The sequence below is a fragment of the Myodes glareolus genome, chromosome 3, assembly GCF_982192425.1.
Source record: "Myodes glareolus chromosome 3, mMyoGla1.1, whole genome shotgun sequence".
In the NCBI taxonomy this organism is placed as follows: Eukaryota; Metazoa; Chordata; class Mammalia; order Rodentia; family Cricetidae; genus Myodes; species Myodes glareolus.
Genome location: NC_142028.1, coordinates 22837151 through 22863058, shown reverse-complemented (window position 1 = coordinate 22863058; position 25908 = coordinate 22837151). Strand labels below are relative to the sequence as shown.

General features: G+C 40.7%; 1 protein-coding gene and 1 pseudogene across 1 annotated transcript; one reads left to right on the top strand and one right to left on the bottom strand.

Moving 5' to 3' along the window:
* Positions 1 to 598: 598 nt before the first annotated feature.
* On the bottom strand, positions 599 to 8244 carry LOC125404246 (C-type lectin domain family 2 member E-like). Its single transcript, XM_087904146.1, is given in 6 exon segments — positions 599 to 642; positions 645 to 742; positions 1737 to 1843; positions 2399 to 2583; positions 5230 to 5352; positions 8149 to 8244. Coding segments are annotated over 6 exon segments (645 nt in total). The 5' UTR covers positions 8237 to 8244.
* Positions 8245 to 21697: 13453 nt separating this feature from the next.
* LOC125404260 (5.8S ribosomal RNA) lies at positions 21698 to 21841 on the top strand (annotated as a pseudogene).
* The last annotated feature ends 4067 nt before the right edge of the window (positions 21842 to 25908 follow it).

Genomic DNA, 25908 nt, shown 5'->3' with positions numbered 1-25908 from the left:
AAAATTGAATTAAGAAAGTTAAAGGGCATTTGTTTGAATCAAGCTCTTAGTCCACTGTAACTAAATAGGAACACAGAAGAGTAAAGTGTAAAACATTTTAACAAAGTCTAATTTGAGCTAATAACAAGATATACAGTATTGGTTTAAATACTTTCTAGATATCACATCATATTGGTTAATGAATTTAATAAAATAATATTGACCATGTGTACAAAAATACTTAGAGCCCACAGATCAAGTACCACATTTCTTGTAATTATTGAATCATTCCATGCATTTAGTCTCCACACATTTTTAGGTCCGCTGAGTTCAAAACAAGGACCAAAGAAAAAAGTTTCATCTCTGGTCATAAAAGTGTAGCTCACTAATATACATATGACTATGCTTTAGGTTTAACTCAGATACCTATTTAACATATAACCACCCATGCTTTACCAACAACCCTTATGTATAATCCTCTCAGTGAAATTTCATCTTTTCTGTCTACACATATTATCATGGGATTTTGATGATGATTTTAGCAGATCAGGAGTGGATCAGCAACAGTAGATAAGAGGTCACAGAGCATCTCTTTCTCAGGCATGCTTCGGCACATTCCCTACCCTGGATTTAAAATCATTGCCCCTTGTAAAGAGTAGCTTTAGGCTTGCTACAAACCCATTTCCTGTGTGTGTAGCCCCTGCCACTGCTGATTCCGCTGTCACTCAGGTAGGCACACTCTCCTCCTCCTCGGATAGGAACCCTAAAACAACAAACACACACAATTTTGCACAGATTGACACTATCTATCTCATCCATCTTCACTGCTAATTTGTAATAAGAATCAAAGAAAGGAAGAGTCCCTGGGGAATCACCTGTACTAGTTAGACGTAGCATCCTTTACATTCTTGGAGTTCAGTTTGAACACCACATCTTTATCATTTCTCCAAATAGACCCTATATAGTGTGTAGAAGGCATTTGACTGGTGCTTGATGTCATGTTAAAATGAACTGTTGCCATGTGTGGCCTCAAAAGGGCAATTTTTCAATTGTGTCTTGAAGTATTTTACACATGTATAGAAGTGAGAAAAAATCCAATTCTTAGTAAAATTTTGAAAGGTCTTGATGGATGTGACTGGATGTGTCTTACTGTTCCAGGGAAATGGCTCCATTTGAAATGGCTATGCTCACATCCAGGATTGTCTCAATACTCTTTGATGATGAGACGCTAGAAAAGGCTCCCAATGTCCCTGGAGTCTATGCTTCTGTGACAGGTGCATCTGTTCACACAGCTGTCTGACAAGTCCTACCCAGCAGTTCTGCAGTGGCTTCCTGGGGACTCCGAGCCTTCACCTCATTGCACATCTGAAGTTACATAAACAGCCTACAAGGGTGTTTATCATCAAGGAAAAGTTTTCAGTTGGTAACTGAGCAGACAGCATCAGCCACAGATGCCACCATCATGTGAAAGATTTCAAAGGACACCACACTAAGTAAATACTTTGAAAATGATGGCTATTAAATGGGAACACATAGAAAAAAATTAAATTTGTAGGGATGTAGAACTTCTGGGGATTATCAATTGTATATAATCACTCACCATGCCTTTGAGGCACTCCTTCAACCTAAGGGTTTATTTTTTCTACTTTTCCAGTACAGTTGGCTCCACATGACTCAGGGTTTCTTCTCTTATAGTTACAGCTCACAGAATCACAACACATGGACACAGGAGAAGGAAAAGTGGTTTTCAAACGTACAAGTTGTTGTATTCAGTGTTGTTTGTCCACATCCAAGGGTGCTCTGGTGACTCTCTGTGCAGGCCGATCCAGTGGTCAGAATCACCATTGTATCTCTTCAGGAAATTCTGTCATAAAACACAGAAAACAAAACAAAAATGTGTCTCTCTGTTTCAGATGATGCTTGAGTCTTTGCCCTACAGTCTCCTTCTGGGAAGGGAACAGGGTGTAACAGAGGGTCACCAACCTTGGAGCCATAATAGACCTCAGTTCGTAGTGGATGCCTTTTCATCTCTAATCCAAAGTATATGAATGAATACCTGTCACATTGTGGCTGGGAAAGTCCCTTGTTAACCCTCTCCTGGCAATTATTAGCAGTGGTCACCTTCAGTATGCAATACTTAACAGTTTCGATGAAGATTTTATGATCACCAAGTAACTCAGTAGTTTCTATGTTTGAAATTACAGATTGATGATGAACACCACATGATCAAAAGTCTATGGAATGTCTCTGGGTTTCAGTCAGAAGCAATAACATCAGCAAATGGCACACATCAATGTGCTCCTATGTCCGCCAGTGTCTAGGGTAGGATCTTTCCTCATGTTTCAGACTATGCTCACTCTTTCAAGGAATTAAATACTCAACATAGCAAACAACAAACCAGTTCCTGGTCCTTTCTTACCAGCTCCTCCAGGCTGTCAAATAGAGCTAGATGGGCTGCTAGTGCCATGCAGGAGTTCTGGCTGGATGTCCAGTTATTTGTGTGTTCAGAAAAATTAAAGCATTGACTTCCAAATCCAATCCAGTCTGTTGGGCAGGTGGCAGAGCAAGGTCCGGGGCACTCAGTGACCAGTTTTTCTTTTCTCACTGAAATGTAGACAGTTCAGGAAATATAATAAACATTTCAAAGTCTTCTGTCTTAGTTTGCTCTCCAGATCTCTGTTGTATGATGTATACTGGACAGTACATTTCCTAACTGAACACTGAGGGACTCCTAACAGGAAGGCCCCCAATTCAGAAACTTCCAGTGGGCTCTGAGGAAATGATATTTTTTCCTTCTTCATATTTTGTGTTTTGATACAGAATCTCTTTATGACCCCCTTTCTGGCTAGGATATTCCTCTATAGAATACACTTGTCTAGAATATATAGTTAACCCTCCTTGCTGTGCCTCCTGAGTGCTGAGACTAAAGACACCAAATCCTGAAAAGAAATAATTTCTATGCCACCAGCCAATTAAGGCTGTTATTGATTCCTGGAATCCTATAGTTTTCATTCCCTTAACCCTCCTTTGCATGCTCCTTTTTTCTTGATAAAACAAAAAGAACTTCTCATTTGCCTGAATTTTCTATGGAAAAACACCAGCCTGCAAATATGGTCAAAATAAGTTTTTGATACTAAAACTTTGTTAAAATACTTCATATAACTCTAACAGACACACACACACACACACACACACACACACACACACACACACACACACATTGTTCGCTCTTCTTAGAGGAGCTCAGAATGACCATCTTGAAGAAATGTGACAACAGATGTTAGAACCATGAGCAGAAATGGGAACACTTATTCACTGCTGGTGGGAATACAAACTGATACATGCAATTTAGAAGTTCCTCATTGAAAATAAAAGTAGACCTGCTATATGACTTATCAATGTCATTCCTTGTCATATATGGAGAAAACACATCTTTCCACAGAGAGTCTTGCCTTCCATGTTATTGCTACCCTATTTACAACAGAAGGAAAGGAACTTGATCTGGATGCCCATCTACTGATGAGTACATAATAATTTGGAACACATCCAAAATTGAATAATATTTCATCCTTAAAGAAAAATGATGTTCATAGGAAAGTGTATAGGAAAGTATGATATTAAATGAAGTCACATAAACTTAGAAAGAAAAAGATCCATGTTCTCTGTCATAAGCAATCCCAGCCTGAGATGCACAGTGTGAACAGCTGTTAGTGTGGGCATGGTTAACACATAGAAAGAACGAAGAAGAGCAATGTAAGGTGACAGGCAAGGAAAGGATGCATCAAAGAACATACAAGTTATGAAAAACTTGTTAGAAAATAATTGGTTTTCAAGTTTAAACTCTATTGTACATCACTTAACTGACATATGAAGTCTAAAACCACAAATGAAATTCCACAGCTTCAGTCTGGCTATCCTAACTGTGTAGAAGTTAGGCTAGATACCTGAGTTTGAAACTTGACATGTGTTTGAGGGCCCATGTTAATGGAGCTGCGTAATGTTTTAATCTGAGTCTATTATAATAAAATGATTATAGACATACATATACATGGATGTAAATGTGTCATCTCTCTCTCCCTCCCTCCCTCTTTCACTCCGTCCCTTCTGTGTGTGTGTGCGTCCCTTCTGTGTGTGTGTGCATGTGTCTGTGTATCTGTGTTCATGTATAGGAAGGTCTGAATGGTTCAAGGATTCAGAGGGCATTTTAGAAGAATAGTAGATATTCTTCTTTTATAACTTTGCCTTTTCCTTACTTCAACAGGTAAGAATGAATGCACTCCTCTTTCAAAGGTCTAGTGAATTCCAGGAAATATGTGACCTGATAGGACATATTAAATATCAGAAATGACTGCCCACACATTAGTGATGGGGAATTTTTGTAGCTGTTCTAAGTTCCACAAGGCCTAGTGAAAAAGACCAATGCAACAGACAGTGAGAATGACTGCCCCTTCTTTTTATTTGAACATTTTGTGAGCTATGTAATAGTTTAGGCTACACTGACTAAGACTTGATGGCAAATGTTTGTCCTATCTAGACTTGTGTGCATCATTCGTTGATGTGGTCAAAATGATTCTCCAGCTATGGCAACAAAGTTATTCAAGATTTTTATCTCATTATTCAGAACTAAGCTAAGAGCTTAGGAATCACATGTTCTGTAATTTTCTTTTTAATGCCTTCAGATTGTGGTTGAAGATATTAACTGAAACCAGGAGTCATGGGAGTGGGGTTTCTTGTACTTTCCCCAACAATATTAATCTTCACTCTTCTCACTTCCTTTTAGTCACAGCAGTTTCCTTTTGAATCTCTGTTTAGTTTTCCTCTCCGTCTTCTCTACCTTGAAAATATACCCCATGTGGCATGTGTCTAAACCATTGGAAATATCGGGTGTTTACATTACAGTTCACAATGGTAGCAAAGTTACAGTTATAAAGTGGCAATGAAAATAATTTTATAATTGGGGTCAGCACAAAATGAGTATTTATATTAAAGGTTTGCAGTGTTAGGAAGGTTTAAAACCACTGCTCTAGAATTACTGAATGTAATCACTTCCCGGGGATGCTGAGCCTGGCCTCCTGTGCACACCACAGGCTGTGCTTTGCATCTTCCTGCTAGACTCTAAGTTCCCAAAGAACAGGAATTTCTGGCATGTCTTTCCTGGAGTTCTTAGCATGAGTCCTTCCATACAGTATCAGCTTATAAGTATAATGACAATGTAAATGTGAACAGAATGCTTCGGAATAAGTCACTTACCTGACAAAGCTACAAGTGTAATTACAGCTGCAGTGAGACCCATGTTCACTACATAGCAGCAGTATAGCTTTACAGGAGTCACGGATGAGACCATTCTGAAACATTTTCCTTGAAGCTCTTTATCTCGAAATATAAATATGAGAACATCAATCTCAAGAATATTTTATGGAAAATGGTAAATTTAACTCAGAATTATCTGTAGATTGGACTTGTATTCCTCTACTGCAAATGCAAAGGATGCTTAAAAGAAATTCCAACGAGCTCAGAACTGAGAATAGTAGACAGTTATTTATTTAGGGGTAGACTCATAAATCAGAATCCTCTGCTAGAACAGAGAACAGAAACCCAATACTTCAGCAGCGACAAAAGATCAGACTCACCCTTTACATTGGCATAAATAGTAAAAGAGGCAACGCCTCTTGGGCGGGTAACTTAAGGTACATTTGCTATATGATTTCCTACAGCACTTCAGAGAAGGACTTGGTTCATAAATGATGTCCTCGTCTACAGAAGACTTGGATAAAGGGGAAACAGAATTTTTCTTATGTGATCCCAGCACTGGGGAGTCAGAGGCATGTGGATATTTGTGAGTTTGACAACAGCATGGTCTACAAAGAGAATTCCAGGACAGGCAGGGCTACACAGAGAAACAATACAAAACAAAAATAAGCAAAAACCAAACAAAACTCCACAGCTGACTTTAATCATCACATTTTGTTCATTTTTTTCAAAACTCCAAGATAACGGAGTCTCAGTGTACACTTAAGAAACTGACAGAGGATTGAATGATCAGCTCAGGATAGGAGAGAGAAATGGGCCAAACAGATTTAGAATCAGAGGTCCCTATAGTGAGCAGTTCCAATTCTCTTTGAAATAGGAAACATCTTTGGTTTTATCCAGATCAGAGGTCAGAAATGACTGAGTCTCTGTTCCCTTTCTTTTAAGAGAGCTCCCAGCCTGAATGTTGTGCATGGGGCAATAACTGACACTAAGCTCGTCTGCTGGGCAGATTTAGATGCCTAGATCTTCCTAGCAGAAACACACCATATCAGTTCCTCAGGGTTAGCCCATATGTAAATACTTTTGAGGTATCTTGAACAGGGAATGTTACAGTAGCCTTTGAGGCCATTGGAGATTATCAGTGATCCACCGAAGTCTATTTCCTCCTCTCAGATGAAGAGAATCTGCTTCTTGTCCTAGGTAGACATGACACACAATTGTGTCCTGCTGGGACTGTCCATCACATGGCTGAGACCACTCCTCAGCAAGGCTGATTCACCAAAAGCCATGTAAAAGAGGTGGCAGAAAAAGTATTCTTTACTGAGATAATGTGCTTTTACTTCCCCGGAACTCCACTCTGCGAGGTCATCTGTGGAACTGCACCAAGCAGTCCGTGAAGCTCCCTGGGTTTCTGAGTTCTAAATCAGATCTGAACTTCTCCCGTGTTCTGATTCACTAACTTTAGGTCAACCAAAGCTGCACCTTTTCACTCTTGTTCTGGAGAACTGCTTGCTAAATGTTAGTTTCTCCGAAGACTCTGGGACAGCTTATACAATATCCTTTGGATTTTGGCTCCATAGAAACTTTTCAACCCTTTTTCTTTTCAGTTGTACATTAAACAAGGATATCCCTGAATTCAGTGCATCAGGATCTATACAATGGCTTTGTTTTTCAATATGGTAATATGCAACCTTTCCTTAGAATGATCCTCCCAAATCCTTTTGGATGTTTCACTTCTGAAAAATATTTATTTATTTACTTGCGCATGTGACTTGTTATTGTGTTATTGTTTCCTTTCTTTAATTCTTCTTCTTTTCTTAAACTAAATCCTAAATGTTTATTAAAGAAAATATCACACATATCCCCCCAAACCCCAAAATTAAATTATCTGCCTTAGCTACCTTTTCTAATTGAAATATGGGCATGAATGCGATTCTATTTGGAGAATGAAAACGGTTTCAGATATGGGACTATTTGATTAATCTGAAAAACATCTACATTCCTCATGACCTTGAGTATTTATTTTTTGGTAAATATGACCACTGTTTTCTAGAAAGTCCATATTCTTTCATTAAAACAAACAAGTATGCAAACAAAATGTAAAGTAAGGAGGAGGGAATAAAGGAATAAAAATAAAAGAATGAAGCAGTAGGTTTCCAAATACAGAAGACAGTTTAACAGAAATTCCACAGGATTCTCCATTTCCATAATTTCCCATGAACCAGAAATACCAGAAGATTTGCTTTAGTAGGGCTTCAATCTCTGCTGTGCCCCCCAGCTTTCCTATGAATTACACTGGATCTGCAAAACCCCAGGCCCCAGCCCACAGCTGTGCACATTGAAACCTGTGCTGTTAGAGTTTCCTTCATTCTGGGACAAAAGGAGCATGATCAACAGCCACTTTCTTATCTCAACTGAGTGCAAATTACCAGATAGAGTGGACTAGAAATCTAAAGATAAACACACACACACACACACACACACACACACACACACACACACACACACACACGGGCGCCTGGGCCGGTAGGTAGGCACTCATACATGCATGCATGCATGCATACAGGCAGACAGACATGTATACACACATGGACATGCACACAGTCATACACGCAGGCACACACACATACACACCAAAAACAAACAATACATTCAAACAAAACCTAAAAATCCAACTGAACAAAAAGTATACTCTGGGCTCTTTTAAATTGATTCCTTGTCGATTTCTCTTGCTCAGAAATACTTGAGTATTATATACTCAGATAGAGTAACTAATATGCTAGAGGCCTTTAAGTATCTCCACTTCTCCAGAGACCCAGCATGACAGGTTACCAGACAGGAGGCTCTATTTCTCTGTGAAACCCTGATGAAGCTCCTCTATCCTCTTTTATTTTGATTCTTATTGCATCAAATACATACCAATTTCTCCTTCCTGTTGGAGATCTGTGCTAGTGGGTTCTGTCTCTAGCATACACATGGAAGCACTTTGAGCCACTGCATCAGGCATCTCTGAGCCGAATCTCAGCTACAGCAAGACTGAAATTGAAATCAGAGACGAATTACTGCTTTCAACCTTGGGCAGATCCAAACAAGCCCATTGGTATCTCCATCGTGTTCATCAGGTGGCTCATTACCTCTTTCCCTTCTAGCAGAACAGCTGCTAACACAGCACATGAAGCTGCTTCTTGGAGAAACAGAAGTTGATTTTAGGAGAGAGGATTGAGACATGGAATAAAGTGTATCAGAATGACGAATTGTTGCATCATTCAACAAGGCAAAGTGTTTTAGCCCTTTTAGGGCTGATATATTTATTTTGAAAACAGGCTCTCTCTCACTGTGTAGCTGTGACTGGTCTCAGAATCACTTGATAAGTGACTCTTAGAAGGATACAACACACATGTCACAGTGTGATAGAGCATAATAAAGAAATATGAGGAGACTATCTGTGGGGGGTCTAGTTGTCCCTCTCTGCCTCCAATTCCTGGGGACTCTGCTGATTCTCAGGGGAGTATGTTTTTCCTCCCTCAAAAAACAAAACAAAGGAGGAAGATAGGGGGAGGACACCTCATCCTACAATACAGATTACAAAAGAGGTTCTTGCCAGGTACAAGGACAATGGCTGACTTGTTTGTGGGCAGTGTACCTGAGACATGCTAGAAAAAAGCTGTCCACTTGAATCTCAGCCAGGACCTGCCCCTAACCACTCTATTCTGAGTGGGACCCAGAAAGTGGATGTACAACTTCCAAGTAATGCATTATCAGGCATTACTTTGAGCCCAATCTGTACCCTACTATTTCAAATATCATCCAGCAGCCCAGGCAAACTGCTTCCAAATGATAACCAAAAAGAGTATCTCCAAGATAGCAGTCAAGTTAGGGTCGTCTGACTCCTCTGACTAGTGATGCTGGAGGATCATCTGTCTATGTGTTATTCTCATTGGTTAATAAAGAAACTGCTTGGCATGATAGATCAGAACATAGGTGGGTGGAGTAGACATAACAGAGTGCTCGGAAGAAGGCAATGAGGCAGTTGCCATGACTTTCCTCTCTGAGACAGACACAGGTTAGAATCTTTCCCTGTAAGCCACTATCTCATGGTGCTACATAGATTACTAAATATGGGTTAAAGCAAGATTTTAAAATTAGCCAATAAGAGGTTGAAACTAATGGGCCAGGCAGCGTTTAAATGAATACAGTTTGTGTGTTGCTATTTCTGGATATAAAGCTAGCCATGAGGGAGAAAGGCGGGAACGCAGGCCTGCTGTTCATTCTACAGACCAGATGGAGGGTGCAACAAGTTATGATTTCATGATGTTTCCATAATGTCGATGGGTCTTCAGGCACAGAATTCAGAGAGGGGAGTTATAGCACATGAGATGCTCTGGTTTTGCCTTTGTCTCAGGCTGGCAGGAGCTTGCAGCTCAGCTTATTCAGGCAGGCACTGACAACATGCTAGTGGTCAGCGTGAAAGACAGACAGACTGAAGCACTTTCAACTCCTGCTCAGCAAGGGCCTTGGTCTGGCTGCTACAGCCCTTCCCCAGTGGATGTGGCTTCTTCATCCCAAACCCAACTAAAATCTTATGGTATTCTGGCCTAACTTTAGGGTTAAACAGAGGTCAGTATTTTACATGAACTTCTAACCTGTGCTGTTCTGCTTCTGTAATCACAAGGCTTTCTGATCTCCTATTAAATAAAAACACTTGATGACATAATTGTGCCATAACTCATTTAAAGCTAATGTCCTGTCATGCTTGCCAACAGCTAACTCAGCTATCCCAAGGAAAGTACTGAATTTGTCTGTTTGGCCTTTATAAGACTCCTGCTCATCCTGGACCTACTGAAAAAAAACCAAAAAACAAAAAAACCAAAAAACAAACTTCTCTGACCAAGGAGGAAAACAGATGGCTACAAACATAGATATGTAGAAGGTAGTCTGATATCATGGACATTTACCAAAACTAGAAGAGTGAGTCTTCCTTAGTGCCTATGACCTTCATAGCTATGTGTTAAAACCCATTTCTACAACCAGGCATGAATTCTCTTCTGTGATGAAGGAGGCCTCAAATCTAATCAGAATCTAGTTGTTTATACCCATAAACTTCATATCAGTATTGCTCCAGCAGTCATCTTATGGGACTGGTTGGTGTTTCAGGGCAGGACCATTGAAGGCTTCTCTCTCAGCAGCCTGCACAGTGCCTTCCAGCATTATGAATGCTTACCAGTAGCTTGGAGGTTTTCTGGTCAACTCCAGACTGTTTCTGTGTTCTGAACCTGTATGGTATATTCACTAATATGGTCTTGCAATACAGTAAAGGTGGACAATCTATAAAAAATAACGGTATTGCTTTTGTAATTTTGTGGGCCACTGGGCTTTCTCATACAAGTATCTTGTAGGATATCCCATATTTGAAACTGAGATATTGATTTAATAACCCAAACATTTTCCACCCTTGTAGGAGTCCTCAGTTCAACCTCCTTTAATAACCACCAGATTTAAATTAGCTTACAAGTTACTGAGTTTCCATAAGACTTTCTCATACATTCTTCCTTTTGGTTAAAACACATTACATTTTTTGTCTTTCCTAAGCTCTCACCCCTATCCTTGTTTGAAACTAACTTATTTTTTTTCAAATCAGTTATTGTATTTTTTATTCCAGAATTTCTGTTTGATATATTTAGTTTCTACATCGTTACTGGCATATTTTATTCATGCATTGATTTCCCACATTTGTTCTCTGTGGTGTCCATTAACATCTTTATGACAAGTTTTAAAAATCCTTTGTCCAGGAACTGGAGCCAAGGTTCAGTAGGTCAACCACCTCCTGTGTAAGCAGTAGGATCAAACTTCAGATCCCTAGCAACATTGTAAGTGCCTTACCATTGTAAGTAGATATGGTAGCCCATCTATAACCCCAGTACTTCTGATGTGGAGACACAAGTTCTGGAGCAAGGTAACTCATTAGACTCATGAACTCAATGATTTCTGAGTTTACTGAAGATCCTGCTGCAGTTAGTGAAATAAAACATGATAAACGAGGGCATTAGATATCAAACTCTTCCCTCCACATTCACACATATGTACCACAGTGTGCACACACACACACATACTATATACATACCCCCCCAAAATCATATTATGTCATAAAAATTTTACAAATCTGTAGTTCTTTAGTTTAACAAGTATTGTTTTTCTTTTGTGGGGCTGTAAAATGTTTTGTTGTTTCTTTGTATCAGCATAAATTGATCTTTCTCTGTAATTTGTCTGAATAGCTAGTCACTTTTCCTAGTCTTTCATGGGCTCTTTATCTGAAGAAAATTTTCATCAGATTGAATTTACTGTGTTTCTCAAACCTGTTTTTTTCTCCCTCTGTGTACTGTCTGTCTATGATTAGTACCTTCATTGGGGGAGGTCACTCGTTTGTTCCTTGCTGTTCAGACCAAAAATTATCACTCAGAAACTGTATTATTTGCATTACTGTTTGGTCAATAGCTTAAGTGTATTTCCAGCTAACTCTTATACATTAACTTAACTTATTTTTATTAATCTGTCTATCACCACTTAGCTGTGACTAACTGGCCAATCTCTGATTGGCAGCTTGCATCTTTCCCCCCTGGTGGTTTCATGGCATTTCCCTGAGTCTGTCTTCTTTCTCCCAATGGTCAGTTTAATTTTCCCACCTAGCTTTATTCTGCCCTATCACAGGCCAAAGCAGCTTCTATTAAACAATAAAAGCAATGCATACACAGAAGGACCTCTTACACCATTTCCCCTTTCCTGTCTAAATAAAAAGAAAAGTTTTAACTTTAACATAGTACAAAACTTTAACATATAACAAACATATACATATAACTTTAACATATAACAAAGCAGGCATCAAGCAAGACTTACAGTAACAATATTTATATTAACTATTTTATCATAATTAAGGCAAACTGTAATTATAACTTCATTTTTCAACTCCCATCAAAGACCACAGAAGAATATAATTTTAACTAAGTTAACAGGAAATTCTTTGTAAGCAACTTCCATAATTTCAGAAGTGACAGAGACATCTTGCTGCCTGGACAGTCACCCAACGTTCTTCTGTGACATTTGAGCATCCATCTTCAGCCTATAGACTCATAGTATCCAGCAGACTTTTCCATGATGCAGGAACCTCAAAAGATGTTATCATCTTTAGGCAAGTTTAGCAGTCCTTCATGTCCAGTTCATACAGCATAAGATGAAGCACTCTAGGAAAGAACAGTTTCTTTCCCAAATGGCTAGCAAACTATATAAGCAGCCTCTTTGGTACCTATCTTCCTCTTGAAGTTATTGGTACTGCCAGGAACAGATGTATCTCATTGTCATGAAAAGTCCTAATTTACTAAAACATTTCAAATGCCTTATTCTGATGGTCTCTGAAAGATTAGAAGAATCTCTATCTAATGGAAATATCTCTATGTATCTAGAAAACCTAACTAACATGACTACAAGCTTGACTATTATAAATGACTCTTTATTAACCTATAATTTTAATTATATACTATATTTTAATTGACCTGTACAAATACAACACCTTAATATATATATGAACATATGTACATATATATATATATATATATATATATATATATATATATATATATATATAATTGACGTTAAAGTTTTTTATCATTAACCCAAGGTACATCCCAATTTAAAATATCTGTCTCTTTTGAATATCTCCCTTTACATATAAAACATCTATTTATAATATTTGTGGAATTTTAACATAATTCTCTCCAAACTGCTTTCTGCTTTTTGTTGGATGAAGTAATTTTTGGGGGTGTTTACTGTAATCTTTCGGGGAGTCTTGGTCCATCAAACCACATTAGTCTGGAAGAAATCTGTAGGTTCTCATCTTTTATGGAAACAAAAGAAGAACCTCTTTTCCAAAGCAACAAATGCTTAGACCCAAATTCTGAAGTCAAGGTACCTTTAAAATATACATGTTCATTTACCTAAGCAGCCTGTACAATGAAATATCTCCCTGTAGCTCCTTCACAGTCAAAAAATACAAAGAACATACAATAATATATATAATCCAGACTCTCTGTGTATATTCCATCTTTATGTGGGTTATTTTTCTTACTGTATTACTTTTTCTATAAGTTTAATATTTATTTTATTATATTTACTCCTTTAATCTATGGGTGTCTGACTGTTTATATTATATTTACTGAATCCTTTCCTTTTTTCTTCTCTCTCTCAAGCCTATTTAAACTTTTTAATACACACTGCATATTGTTTAGAGGTCTTTTGTGTATGAATCTGTCTTATTGTGTGTCTGAAATTGTTTTCTGTACAGGAGTGCTTCTTAAAATGCTAACCTGCATTACTAGGACTAAGGCTGCTTTGCCTTTTGGCTCTGCCCAGTTCAACATGGCAGTCCATTCACTGCCTCTGAGGCTGCTGGGTGGGAGCCACACTCATCACCTAAACTCTGGTAACCAGTTGGCCCATGCTGCCACCAGGTATCTTGCAGCATGCTGTCCACAAACCTTATTCAAGTTTTTTGGCCTCCTGAAAAAGTCAGATTTTATGCTGGCAGCATGGCCCAGGAAGCCACCAGTTTGAACTATGTTTGTCTATCTGTTTGTTTGTTTATTTATTTATTTATTCATTCATTTATTCATTATTTACTCATATATTTATTTATTACTGATGAATCAGTAAGACCCCCTTTAAAGGAAATATGCCTCTACTACCAAACAGAGTATTTTAAAGAAATTGTGTCTCTCACCAGCAAACATAGCCCAACCAAGAAAATGCTTTTATCAAAAAACTACGCTTAACTCTCTTCTTTTGTATATAGAATTACTTCTTAAGCTCTCTCATGTTTTACAATGATACAGTTGACCATGTTGGCACATCAATTTGTTGGGGTAGACTGGTCGTTCATTCCCAACCTCTTAGGTCCAAAATAATCACATGGAAACTGTATTAATTAAGCCAATGCATGGCTTATTCACTCTAAGTTTATATTGGCTGGCTCTTACATATTAAACTAACCTATTTCGATTAATGTGTGTACCATCACGTGGCTGTGACTTATTGGCAAGTTTCCCATGTGTCTGTCTCCTATGGGCAGTTACATGGTGTCTCCTGACTCTGCCTTCTTTCTCCCAGCATGAAGTTTTGTTTTCCCTTCCTAAATCTACTCTGCCCTCTCACGGGCCAAGGAAGCTTCTTTATTTATTAATAAAAGCAACACATATACAGAAAGATTTCCCAAACCACCCTAATGTATATTCTTCTCAGTGAAATTTCATCTTTGCTGTCAACACGTATTATCATGGGATTTTGATGATGATTTTAGCAGATCAGGAGTGGAGCAGAAACTGTAGATCTTCTCGTTCTCAGGCATGCTCTGGCACATTCCCTACCCTGAATTTAAAATCCCTGGCCCTTGTAAAGAATAGCTTTAGGCTTGCTACAAATCCATTTCCTGTGTGTGTAGCCCCTGCCACTGCTAATTCCTCTGTCACTCAGGTAGGCATAATCTTCTTATCCACGGATAGGATCCCTAAAACAACAAACATACACAATTTCTACACAGACTGACAGTGATTCAATTCAACAACAAAATCTCATCCATCTTCACTGTTAAATTGTAATGAGAATCAAAGAAAGGCAGAGTTCATCAAGAATTGCCTTTACCGGTTAGACCTAGCATCCTTTATATTCTTGGCATTCAGTTTGAACACTACATCTTTATCATTCCTCAAAAATTGATCCTATAATGTATGTAGAAGGCATTTGACTGGTGCTTGATGTCATGTTTAAATGAACTGCTGCCTAGTTTGGCCTCAAAAGGGTGATTTTTCAATTCTGTGTTGAAGTATTTTACACATGTATTAAATGAGGAAAATCCAATTCTTAGTAAATTTCTGACATGTCTCTAATGATATATGTGAGTAAGTCTGTGTCTTACTTTTTCAGTTAAATGACTCCATTTGAAATGGCTATGTCTACATCCAGGAATTGTCCTAGTGCTCTTTGATGATGAGACTTTAGAGGAGGCTCCCAATGTCCCTGGAGTCTCTGTTTCTGTGAACAGGAGTAGCTGTGCACACAGCTATCAGACATGTCCTACCCAGCAGTTCTGCAGTGGTTTTCTAGGGTTTCAGCGTCCTGACTCCCTATCTGTAGTTCTATAAACAGCCAATAAGAGTGTTTAATATCAAGTTTTCAGTTGGTGATAGAACAGACCGCTTCTACCCCAGATACCATCCTCCAGCTATGTATTTCAGCAGACATCACACTAAGAAAATGCTTTCAAAATGATGGCCATTAAACAGGAACACACAGAAAATATTAAATTTGTAAGATGTGGAATTTTCAGCGAATTATCTATTGTATATAAGCATACACCCACCCTCTGAGATACTCCTTCAACCTAAGGGTTTATTTTTCTAACCTTCTAGTACAGTTGGCTCCACATGTCTCAGGCTTTCCTCTCTTATAGTCACAGCTCACACAATCACAACACATGAACACAGGAGAAGGAAAAGTGGTTTACAAACGTACAAGTTGCTATATTCAGTGTTGTTTGTCCACTTCCAAGGGTGCTCTGGTGACTCCCTGTGCAGGCCAATCCAGTGGTCGGAATCACCATTGCATCTCTTCAGGAACTTCTGTCATAAAACACAGAAAACAAAACAAAAATATGTCTCTCTGTTTCAGATGACCCTTGAGTCTTTGCACTGCAGTCTCCTTCTGGGAAGGCGACAGGGTGTAACAGAGGGTCATAAACCTTGGAGCCATAATAGACCTCAGTTCATAGTGGAAGCCTTTTCATCTATAATCCAAAGTATATGAATGACTACCCGTCATACTGTGGCTGGGAAAGTCCCTTTTTAACCCTCTCCTGGCAGTTATTAGCAGTGGTCACCTTCAGTATGCAATACTTAACAGTTTCAATGAAGATTTTATGATCACCACGTATCTCAGTAGTTTGTATGTTTGAAATTACAGGTTGATGATGAACACCACATGATCAAATGTCTCTGGAATGTCTCAGGGTTTCAGTCAGAAGCAATAACATCAGCAAATGGCACACATTAATGTGCTCCTATGTCCTTCAGTGTCTAGGGTAAGATTTTTCTTCATGTTTCAGACTATGCTCACTCTTTCAATGAATTACACAACTCAACATAGCAAACAACAAACCAATTCCTGGTCCTTTCTTACCAGCTCCTCCAGGCTGTGAAATAGAGCTAGATGGGCTGCTAGTGCCATGCAGGAGTTCTGGCTGGTTGTCTAGTTGTTTGTGTGTTCAGAAAAATGAAAACATTGACTTCCAAATCCAATCCAGTTTCTCGGGCAGGTAGGAGAGCAAGGTCCAGGGCACTCAGTGACCAGTTTTTCTTTTCTCACTGAAATGTAGACATTTCAGGAAATATAATAAACCTTTCAAAGTCTTCTGTCTTGTTTAGCTATACAAATTTCAGTTGTGTGATGTGTGCTGGGCAGTAGCTTTCCTAACTGATCACTGAGGGACTCCTCCTAAAAGGAAGGCCCCCAATTTAGAAACTTCCAGTGGGCTCTGGGGAATTGATATTTTTTCTTCAAATTTTTTGTTTTGATATAGAATCACACTATGACCGCCTTCCTGACTTGGATATCCCTCTGTAGACTTCACTTGTCTAGAATATATAGTTAACCCTCCTGGCTGTGCCTCCTGAGTGCTGGGACTAAAGACACCAAATCATGAAAGGAAATAATTTCTATCCCACCAGTCAAATTAAAGATGTTCCTGATTCCTGGAATCCTCCAGCTTTCTTTCCCTTAACCCTCCTTCACATGCTCCTTTTTTTCTTGGTAATACAAAAAGAAATTCTCACTTGGCTGGATTTACTATAGAAAATCACCAGCCTGCAAAATTTTGTCAAAATAGGTCTTTGATACTAAAACTTTGTTCAAGTACTTCATATAACTCTACCTTCCCCAAGACACACATTGGTTGCTCTTTTTAGAGGAGCTCTGAATGACCATCATGAAGAAACGTGACAACAGATGTTAGAACCATGAGCAGAAATGGGAAGACTTATTCACTGCTGGTGGGAATACAAACTGATACATACAATTTAGAAGTTCCTCATTGAAAATAAAAGTAGACCTGTTATGTGACTTATCAATGTCATTCCTTGTCATATATGGAGAAAACACATACTTCCACAGAGAGTCTTGCCTTCCATGTTTATTGCTGCCTTATTTACAACTGAAGGAAATGAACTTGACCTGATTGCCCATCTACTGCTGAGTACATAATAATGTGGAACACATCCAATTTGAAGAATATTTCAGTCTTAAAGAAAAATGAAATTTGTAGGAAAGTGTGTGGGAAAGTATGATATTAAGTGAAGTCACATAAACTTAGAAAGAATGAGACCCATGTTTTCTGTCATATGCAATCCCAGCCTGAGATGCACAGTGTGAACAGCTGTGAGTGTGAGCATGGTTAACATATAGAAAGGAGAACAAAGAAGAGGGACGTAAGGTGACAGGGAAGGAAAGGATTCCCAAAGACCAAGCAAGTTATGAAACAATATTAGAAAAGAATTGGTTTTCTAGTTTAAACTCTGTTGTACTTCATTTAACTGACACATAAAGTCTAATAACAGAACTGAAACTCCACAGCTTCAGTGTGACTATCCTAACTGTGTAGAAGTTAGGTGAGATAACTGAGTTTGAAACTTGACATGCATTTGAGGGCCCATGTTAATGGAGCTGTGTGATGTTTTAATCTGAGTCTATTATAATAAAAATTTATATACATGCATATACATGGATGTAAATGTGTCATCTCTCTCTCTCTCTCCCACTCTCGCTCCCTTCCCCCTCTCTTGTGTTTGTGTCTGTGTATGTGTGCGTGTATAAGAAGCTTTGAATGCTGCAAGGATTCAGAGGGCCTTTTAGAAGAATAGTAAGATATTCTTTTTTTATAACTTTGCCTTTTCCTTACTTTAATAGGTAAGAATGAATGCACTCCTCTTTCAAAGGTCTAGTGAGTTCCAGGAAATATGTGACCTGATAGGACATATTAAATACCAGAAATGACTGCCCACACATTAGTGATGGGGAATTTTTGTAGCTGTTCTAAGTTCCACAAGGCCTCAATGAAAAGGATAAATGCAACAGGCAGTGTGAATGACTGTCCCTTTTTTTATTTGACTATTTTCTGAGCTCTGTAATAGTTTAGGCTACACTGACCAAGACTTGATGGCAAATGCTTGTCCTGTCTAGACTTGTGTGCATTATTCATTGATGTGGTCAACATGATTCTCTAGCTATGGCAGCAAAGTTATTCAAGATTTTTATCACATTATTCAGAACAATCTAGAGCTAAAATCTTAGGAATCACATATTTTTGAATTTTCTTTTTAATATCTTCAGATTGCGGTTGAAGATATTAAATGAAACCAGGAGTCATGGGGGTGAGTTTTCCTGTACCTTCCCCAGCGATATTACTCCTCACTGTTCTTACTTCCTTTTAGCCGCAGCAGCTTACATGTGAGTCTCTGCTTAGTTTTCCTCTCCTTCTTCTCTGCATGCCACATGGCATGTCTCTAAACCATTGGAAATATCTGGTGCTTACATTACAGTTCACAATGGTAGCAAAGTTACAGTTATAAAGTAACAACGGAAATAATTTTATGATTGGCGTCACCACAAAATGAATATTTATATTAAAGGTTTACAGTGTTAGAAAGGTTTAAAATCACTGCTCTAGAATTACTGAAATGTCCACTTCCCAGAAATGCTGAACTTGGCATCCTGTGCACACCACAGCCTGTGCTGTGCATCTTCCTGCTAGAACCTAAGTTCCCACAGAACAGGAATTTCTGGCGTGTTTTTCCTGGAGTCCTTAGCATGAGTCCTTCCATACAGTATCAGCTTATAAGTATAACCGACAATGTAAATGTGAACAGAATACTTCAGAATTAGTCACTTACCTGACAAAGCCACAAGAGTAATTACAGCTGCAATGAGACCCATGTTCACTACATAGCAGCAGTATAGCTTTACAGGAGTCACGGAGGAGACCATTCTGAGACATTTTCCTTGGAGCTCTTTATCTCGAAATATAAATATGAGACCATCAATCTCAAGAATATTTTAGGGAAAATGATAAATTTACCTCAGAAATATCTGTAGATTGGACTTGTATTCCTCTACTGCAAATGTCCTTCACTGATGAAGGATGCTTAAAAGAAATCCCACACTAGCTCAGAATTGAGAATAATAAACAGTTATTTATTTAGGGGTAGACTCACAAATCAGAATCTTCTAGAGCAGAGAATCAAAACCCAATCCTGCAGCCAGACAAGAGAGCAGATGCACACTTTACATTGGCATAAATAAATAGTAAAAGAGGCAACGCCTCTTGGGCGGGTAACTGAAGTCCATTGGCTATAGGATTTCCTACAGCACTTCACAGAAGGACTTAGTTCATAAATGATGTCCTCTTCTACAGAAGACTTGGATGAAGGGGAAACAAAATTTTTCTTATGTGATCCCAGCACTGGGGAGTCAGAGACATCTGGATCTCTCTGAGTGTGACGCCAGCACGGTCTAAAAAGAGAAATCCAGGACAGCCAGGGCTACACAGAGAAACAATACAAAACAGACAAACAAACTAAAAACAAACAAAAACCTCCAGCTGGCTTTAACCATCACATTTTGCTCATTTTTTGAAAACTCCAAGATAACAAGGTCTCGGTGTACACTTAGGAAACTGACAAAAGATTGAATATTTAGCTCAGGATAGGACACAGAAATGGGCCAAACGGATTTTGAAGCAGAGGTCCATATGGTGAGCAGTTCCAATTCTCCTTGAAATAGGAAACATCTTTGATTATCTCATGTCAGAGGTCAGAAACGACTGAGTCTCTATTTCCTTTCTTCTAAGAGAGCGCCCTGCCTGGAGGCTGTGCATGAGGCTGTAACTGACACTAAGCTCTTCTGCTGAGCAGCTTTAGAAATGGACCCCTAGATCTTCCTAGCAGAAACACACCATATCAGTTCCTCAGGGTTAGCCCATATGTAAATAATTTTGGGGTATCTTGAGAAGGGAATGCTACAGTAGCCTTTGAGGCCATTGGAGATATCAGTGCTCCCTTGAAGTCTATTTCCTCTTCTCAGATGAACAGAATCTGCTTCTTGTTTTGGTAGACATGACCCACCATTGTGTCCTGTCATAAGAGTTAGTCCTGCTGGACCTGTCAATCACATGGACAAGAGGACACCACTCAGGAAGGCTGATCCACCTAAAGCCATGCTAAAGAGGTGGCAGGAGAAAGTTTTTTTTTTTTACTGAGATAATGTGCTTTTCATTTCCTGGAACTCCACTCTGTGTGGTCACATGTGGAGCTGCAGCCAAGCAGTCCTTGAAGCTCGATGGCTATTCTGAGTTCTAAATCAGATCTGAGCTTCTCCGTGTTCTGATTCACTAACTTTAGGTTCACCAACGCTGCAACCTTTTCACTCTTTTTCTGAAGAACTGCTTGCTAAATGTGGTCTCTCCAAAGACTCTGGGACAGCTTATACAGTGTCCTTTGGATTTTGGCTCCATTGAAACTTTTCAACCCTTTTTCTTTCCAGGATTGCAATTCTTCCCCATGAACGAGGAATTCCCAGTAAGTGCGGGTCATAAGCTTGCGTTGATTAAGTCCCTGCCCTTGTACACACCACCTGTTGCTACTACTGATTGGATAGTGAGGCCCTGGGATCGGACCTGCTGGGGTAGGCCCGCGGCCCTGGCGGAGCGCCGAGAAGAAGGTCGAACTTGACTATCTAGAGGAAGTAAAAGTCATAACAAGGTAGGTGAACCTGCGGAAGGATCATTAACGAGAGAGCGGTGGCGGCGGTGGCTCAGTGCCTGCCTGCCCGCCCGACCGCTCTTCTTGTACTCTCGCCGGGAGTCGCTCCCCAGGTCGCTCGCAGTGCTGTGCGCATGGACCTGTGCCTGTGCACGGGCGCACGTGGCGGTCGTGAGGGAGAGATGGAGAGAGGGAGGGGGAGCAGGCTAGCTTGCTAGCTCTCCATGGCCCGTCCGAGGACCCGTGTGGCCGCCTTTGGCGGCTCACGGCGGACGTCGGCCCTCCTCCCGCTCTCGCTCTCCTCTGTCCACTCCCGCTGTCGCCTCACCCGCACCGTGGCAGCCCGCGGGAAGGGGAGCGCCCCGGGTCGGCATCCCGCCGTGACTCCCGGGCGCTCGTGCCGGACGGAACCGGCGGCCGGCTGCCTTTCCCGAGGCACGCTTCCCTCGCGGAGTCTGGGAGCCCCCCTTTGGGCGCCCATGGGGCTCGCCTCCACGTGCCTGGTTCTCTGGTGCGTCCTCGGTCGCGGGCCTCATGTCTGTCGGTCCCGACCCTCTTCCTAGTGTCGTGCTCTTGCTTGTCTCACTGGCCGGCCCGAGGCAAACCCCTCTCCGATGTACGACTCTTATCGGCTCGTGCATCGATGAAGAACGCAGCTAGCTGCGAGAATTAATGTGAATTGCAGGACACATTGATCATCGACACTTCAAATGAACGCACTTGCGGCCACGGTTCCTCCCGGGGCTATGCCTGTCTGAGCGTTGCTTGACGATCAATCGCCTCTTCCTCTCCCCGCTCTCGAGGAGAGAGGGGGTGTTGCGCGGCTGAGAGTTTGGTCGCAGGGCCCCCCCTTGTGCGGGCCTTCCGTCTCCCCAGGTACAGTCGCGTGTGGGCGTCGTCGTCGGTGGCGGTCGTGCAGCGGCCGCGCCCCATGCGTGGCATCCCTCTTCTCCTGACCACCCTCCTTCCCTCGGGTCCTTTATTTATCCCCCCCCCCCTCCACTCCCGCTCCCGAGCCGCCCTCGACTGCGCTCCCTCCTCCCCGCTGCGCCTCCCTCCATTACCCTGGCCCTGCCCAGTGGGGAACTCTCAGTGAGGGTCAGGCTTCCTAGAGGGGTGAGGGACATGTCCGCCCGGAAAGGAAAAAAAGTTTCCTTTTTAACTTTCCAGTTGTACATTAAACAAGGATATCCCTTGAATTCAGTGCAACAGGATCTCTACAGTGGCTTCGTTTTTCAATATGATAATATGCAACTTTTCCTTAAAATGGACCCCCAAATCCATTTAGATGTTTCGCTTCTGAAAAATATTTGTTTATTTACTTGCACGTGTGACTTGTTATTGTTTCCTTTCTTTAATTCTTCTACTTTTCTAAAACTAAATCCTAAATGTTTATTACAGAAAATATCACACATACCCCCCACCCCAATATTAAATTATCTGCCTTAGCTAACTTTTCTCAGAGAAATATGGGCAAGAATGTGATTCCATTTGGAGAATGAAAACGGTTTCAGATATGGGACTATTTGACTAAGCTCAAAAACATATACATTCCTCATGACCTTCAGTATTTCTTTTTTGGTAATTATGAACACTGTTTTCTAGAAAGTCCATATTCTTTCATTAAAACAAACAAGTAAGCAGACAAAGTGTAAAGTAAGGAGGAGGGAATAAAGGACGAAAAATAAAAGAATGAAACAGTTGGTTTCCAAATACAGAAGATAGTTTAACAGAAATTCCACAGGATTCTCCATTTCCATAATTTCCCATGAACCAGAACTACCAGAAGATTTGCTTGAGTAGGGAGTTCAACCTCTGCTGTGTCCCCCAGCTTTCCTTTGAATCACACTGGATCTGCAAACCCCAGGCCCCAGCCCACAGCTGTGCACATTGAAACCTGTGCTGTTAGAGTTTCCTTCATTCTGGGACAAAAGGAGCCTGGTCAACAGCAACTTTCTTAACTCACCAGAGTGCAAATTACCAGATAGAGTGGACTAGAAAGCTAAAGATACACACACACACACACACACACACACACACACACACACACACACGTGCCTGTGCAGATAGGTAGGCACTCAGACATGCATGCATGCCTGCATACAGGCAGACAGACAAGGCATTTGGGCATACACACAGGCATACACGCAGGCACACACACATACACACCAAAAACAAACAATGCAATCAAAAAAAAAAAACCCTAAAAATCCAACCAAACAAAAAGTATACTCTGGGCTCTTATAAATTGATTCCTTCTTCAGTTCTCTTGCTCAGAAATACTTGAGTATTATATACTCAGATAGAGTAACTAATATGCTAGAGGCGTCTAAGCATCTCCACTTCTCCAGAGACCCAGCATGACAGGCTACCAGACAGGTGGCTGTTTCTCTGTGAGACTCTGGTGAAACTCCTCTATCCCCTTTTATTCTGATTCTTATTGCATCAAATACATACCAATTTCTCCTTCCTGTTGGAGATCTGTGCCAGTGGGTTCTGTCTCTAGCATGCTCATGGAAACACTTTGGGCCACTGCAGCAAACATCTCTGCGCCGAATCTCAGCTACAGTAAGACTGAAATTGTAATCAGAGCAGAAGAATTAGTGCTTTCAACCTTGGACAGTTCCAAACAAGCCCATTGTTATCTCCATCGTGTTCATCAGGTGGCTAGTTACCTCTTTCCCTTCTAGCAGAACACCTGTGAACATGAAGTTGCTTCTTGGAGAAACAGAAGTTGATTTTAGGAGAGAGGATTGAGACATGGAATAAAGTGTATCGATAACAAAATTATCAGAATGGCGAACTGTTGCATCATTTAACAAGGCAAAGTACTTTTAGTTCTGGGAAGGGCTCATCTATTTATTTTGATAGCAGGCTCTCACTGCGTAGCTGTGACTGGTCTCAGACTCACTTGATAAGCGACTCTCAGAAGGATACAGCACTCATGTCACAGTGTGATAGAGCATAATAAAGAAATATGAGGAAACCGTCTGTGGGCGTCTAGTCATGCCTCTCTGCCGCCAATCCCTGGGGACTCTGCTGATTCTCATGGGACTCAGTTTTTCCTCCCTCAAGAAACAAAACAGAGGAGGAAGTTAGGGGGAGGACACCTCATCCTACACTACAGATTACAAAGGAGGTTCTTGTCCAGGTACAGGGACAATGGCTGATTTGTTTGTGGGCAGTGTACCTGAGACATGCTAGAAAAAAGCTGTTCAATTAAATCTCAGTCAGGGCCTGCCCCTAACCACTCTATTCTGAGGGGGACCCAGAAAGTGGATGTCCAACTTCCTAGTAACGCAATATCAGGCATTACTTTGAGCCCAATCTGTACCCTACTATTTGAAATATCATCCAGCAGTCCAGGCAAACTGCTTCCAAATGATAACCCAAAAGAGCATCTCTAAGATAGCAGCCAAGTTAGGCTTTTCAGACTCCTCCTACCAGTGATGGAGGAGGGTCATCTCTCTCTGTATTACTCACATTGGTTTATAAAGAAACTGCTTGGCCTGATAGGTCAGAATATATGTGGGTGGAGTAGATAGAACAGAATGCTGGGCAGAAGGCAATGAGGTAGTTGCCATGATTCTCCACTCCGAGACAGACACAGGTTAGGATCTTTCCCTGTAAGCCACTACCTCGTGGTGCTACACAGATTACTAAATATGGGTTAAAGCAAGATGTGAAAACTAGTCAATAACGCTGCCTAATGGGCCAGGCAGCGTTTAAATGAATACAGTTTGTGTGTTGTTATTTCTGAAAGTAAAGCTAGCCATGCAGGAGCCAGGCGGGAACGCAGCCCTGCTGCTCCTTCTATGTTGGAGCCCATGTTTCTCCAACACAGATATCTTTTTTCCCTAACTGTATTGGTATGGAGGCACAAGGAATAATCAGACACAGCTTACACCATTATTACAGAAAAGAGCATCTCAGGCTTCTTCCTCCTAAAGATTTCTCCTGAAGATCTCCTCGCGTTTTTTCTTCAAACATCTTTTATATCAATACATCAACTGGACAGGAAAATACATCATCATTCTGTCTCCTAGGTAACCAGGTGAATGGCCTTTTGTCATGTCCACATCTACCTGTCTTCTGAGTATGCTAGCTGTCATGAAGGCTTGAATTAGCATCTCTATATGGCATCCTCTAAATTACAAAGAAAGGGAGCAGCCAACTTCCTGACCTTTGTCAGGCAGAGACAGACTCTCTGCAGGGCTACATGATCACTTTGGATAGGCCCAATGGCTTCAGAACCTGGCTACTACACCATAAAGAAATATGGGCCCACACTTTACAGACCAGATGGAGGGCACAACAAGTTATGATTCCATGATATTTCTGTAATGTGAATGGGCCTTCAGGCACAGAATTCAGTGAGGGGGGGGTTATAGGCCATGAGCTGCTATGGTTCTGTCTTTGTCTCAGGCTGGCAGGAACTTGCAACTCAACTAGTCCAGGCAGGCACTGACAACCTGGAAATGTTAGTGGTCAGCATGAAATACTGTTACAACAGTGAAGCCAAATTTGCAGCAAACTTTAATTAAATTTTGGGTGGCTAGATGGACTCTTGCCAGGCCTGTATGCAGGTTCCCACAAAAATGGTCCAAGAGCACGCTGTGTAGTGACTTAAAAAGAAAAACCCATCAACTAAGGGAGTCATTTTAGGGTTTACAGGAGACTTGATTATATATGGGATCCAAGGAGAGATCCCCAGATTGTTCTCTGGACAGAGGAGAGGGTGCCTGAACCGGCCTTGGCCCATAACCATACTGATGAATATTTTGCTTATCACCATAGATCCTTCATCTGGCGAAGGATGGCGATACAGACA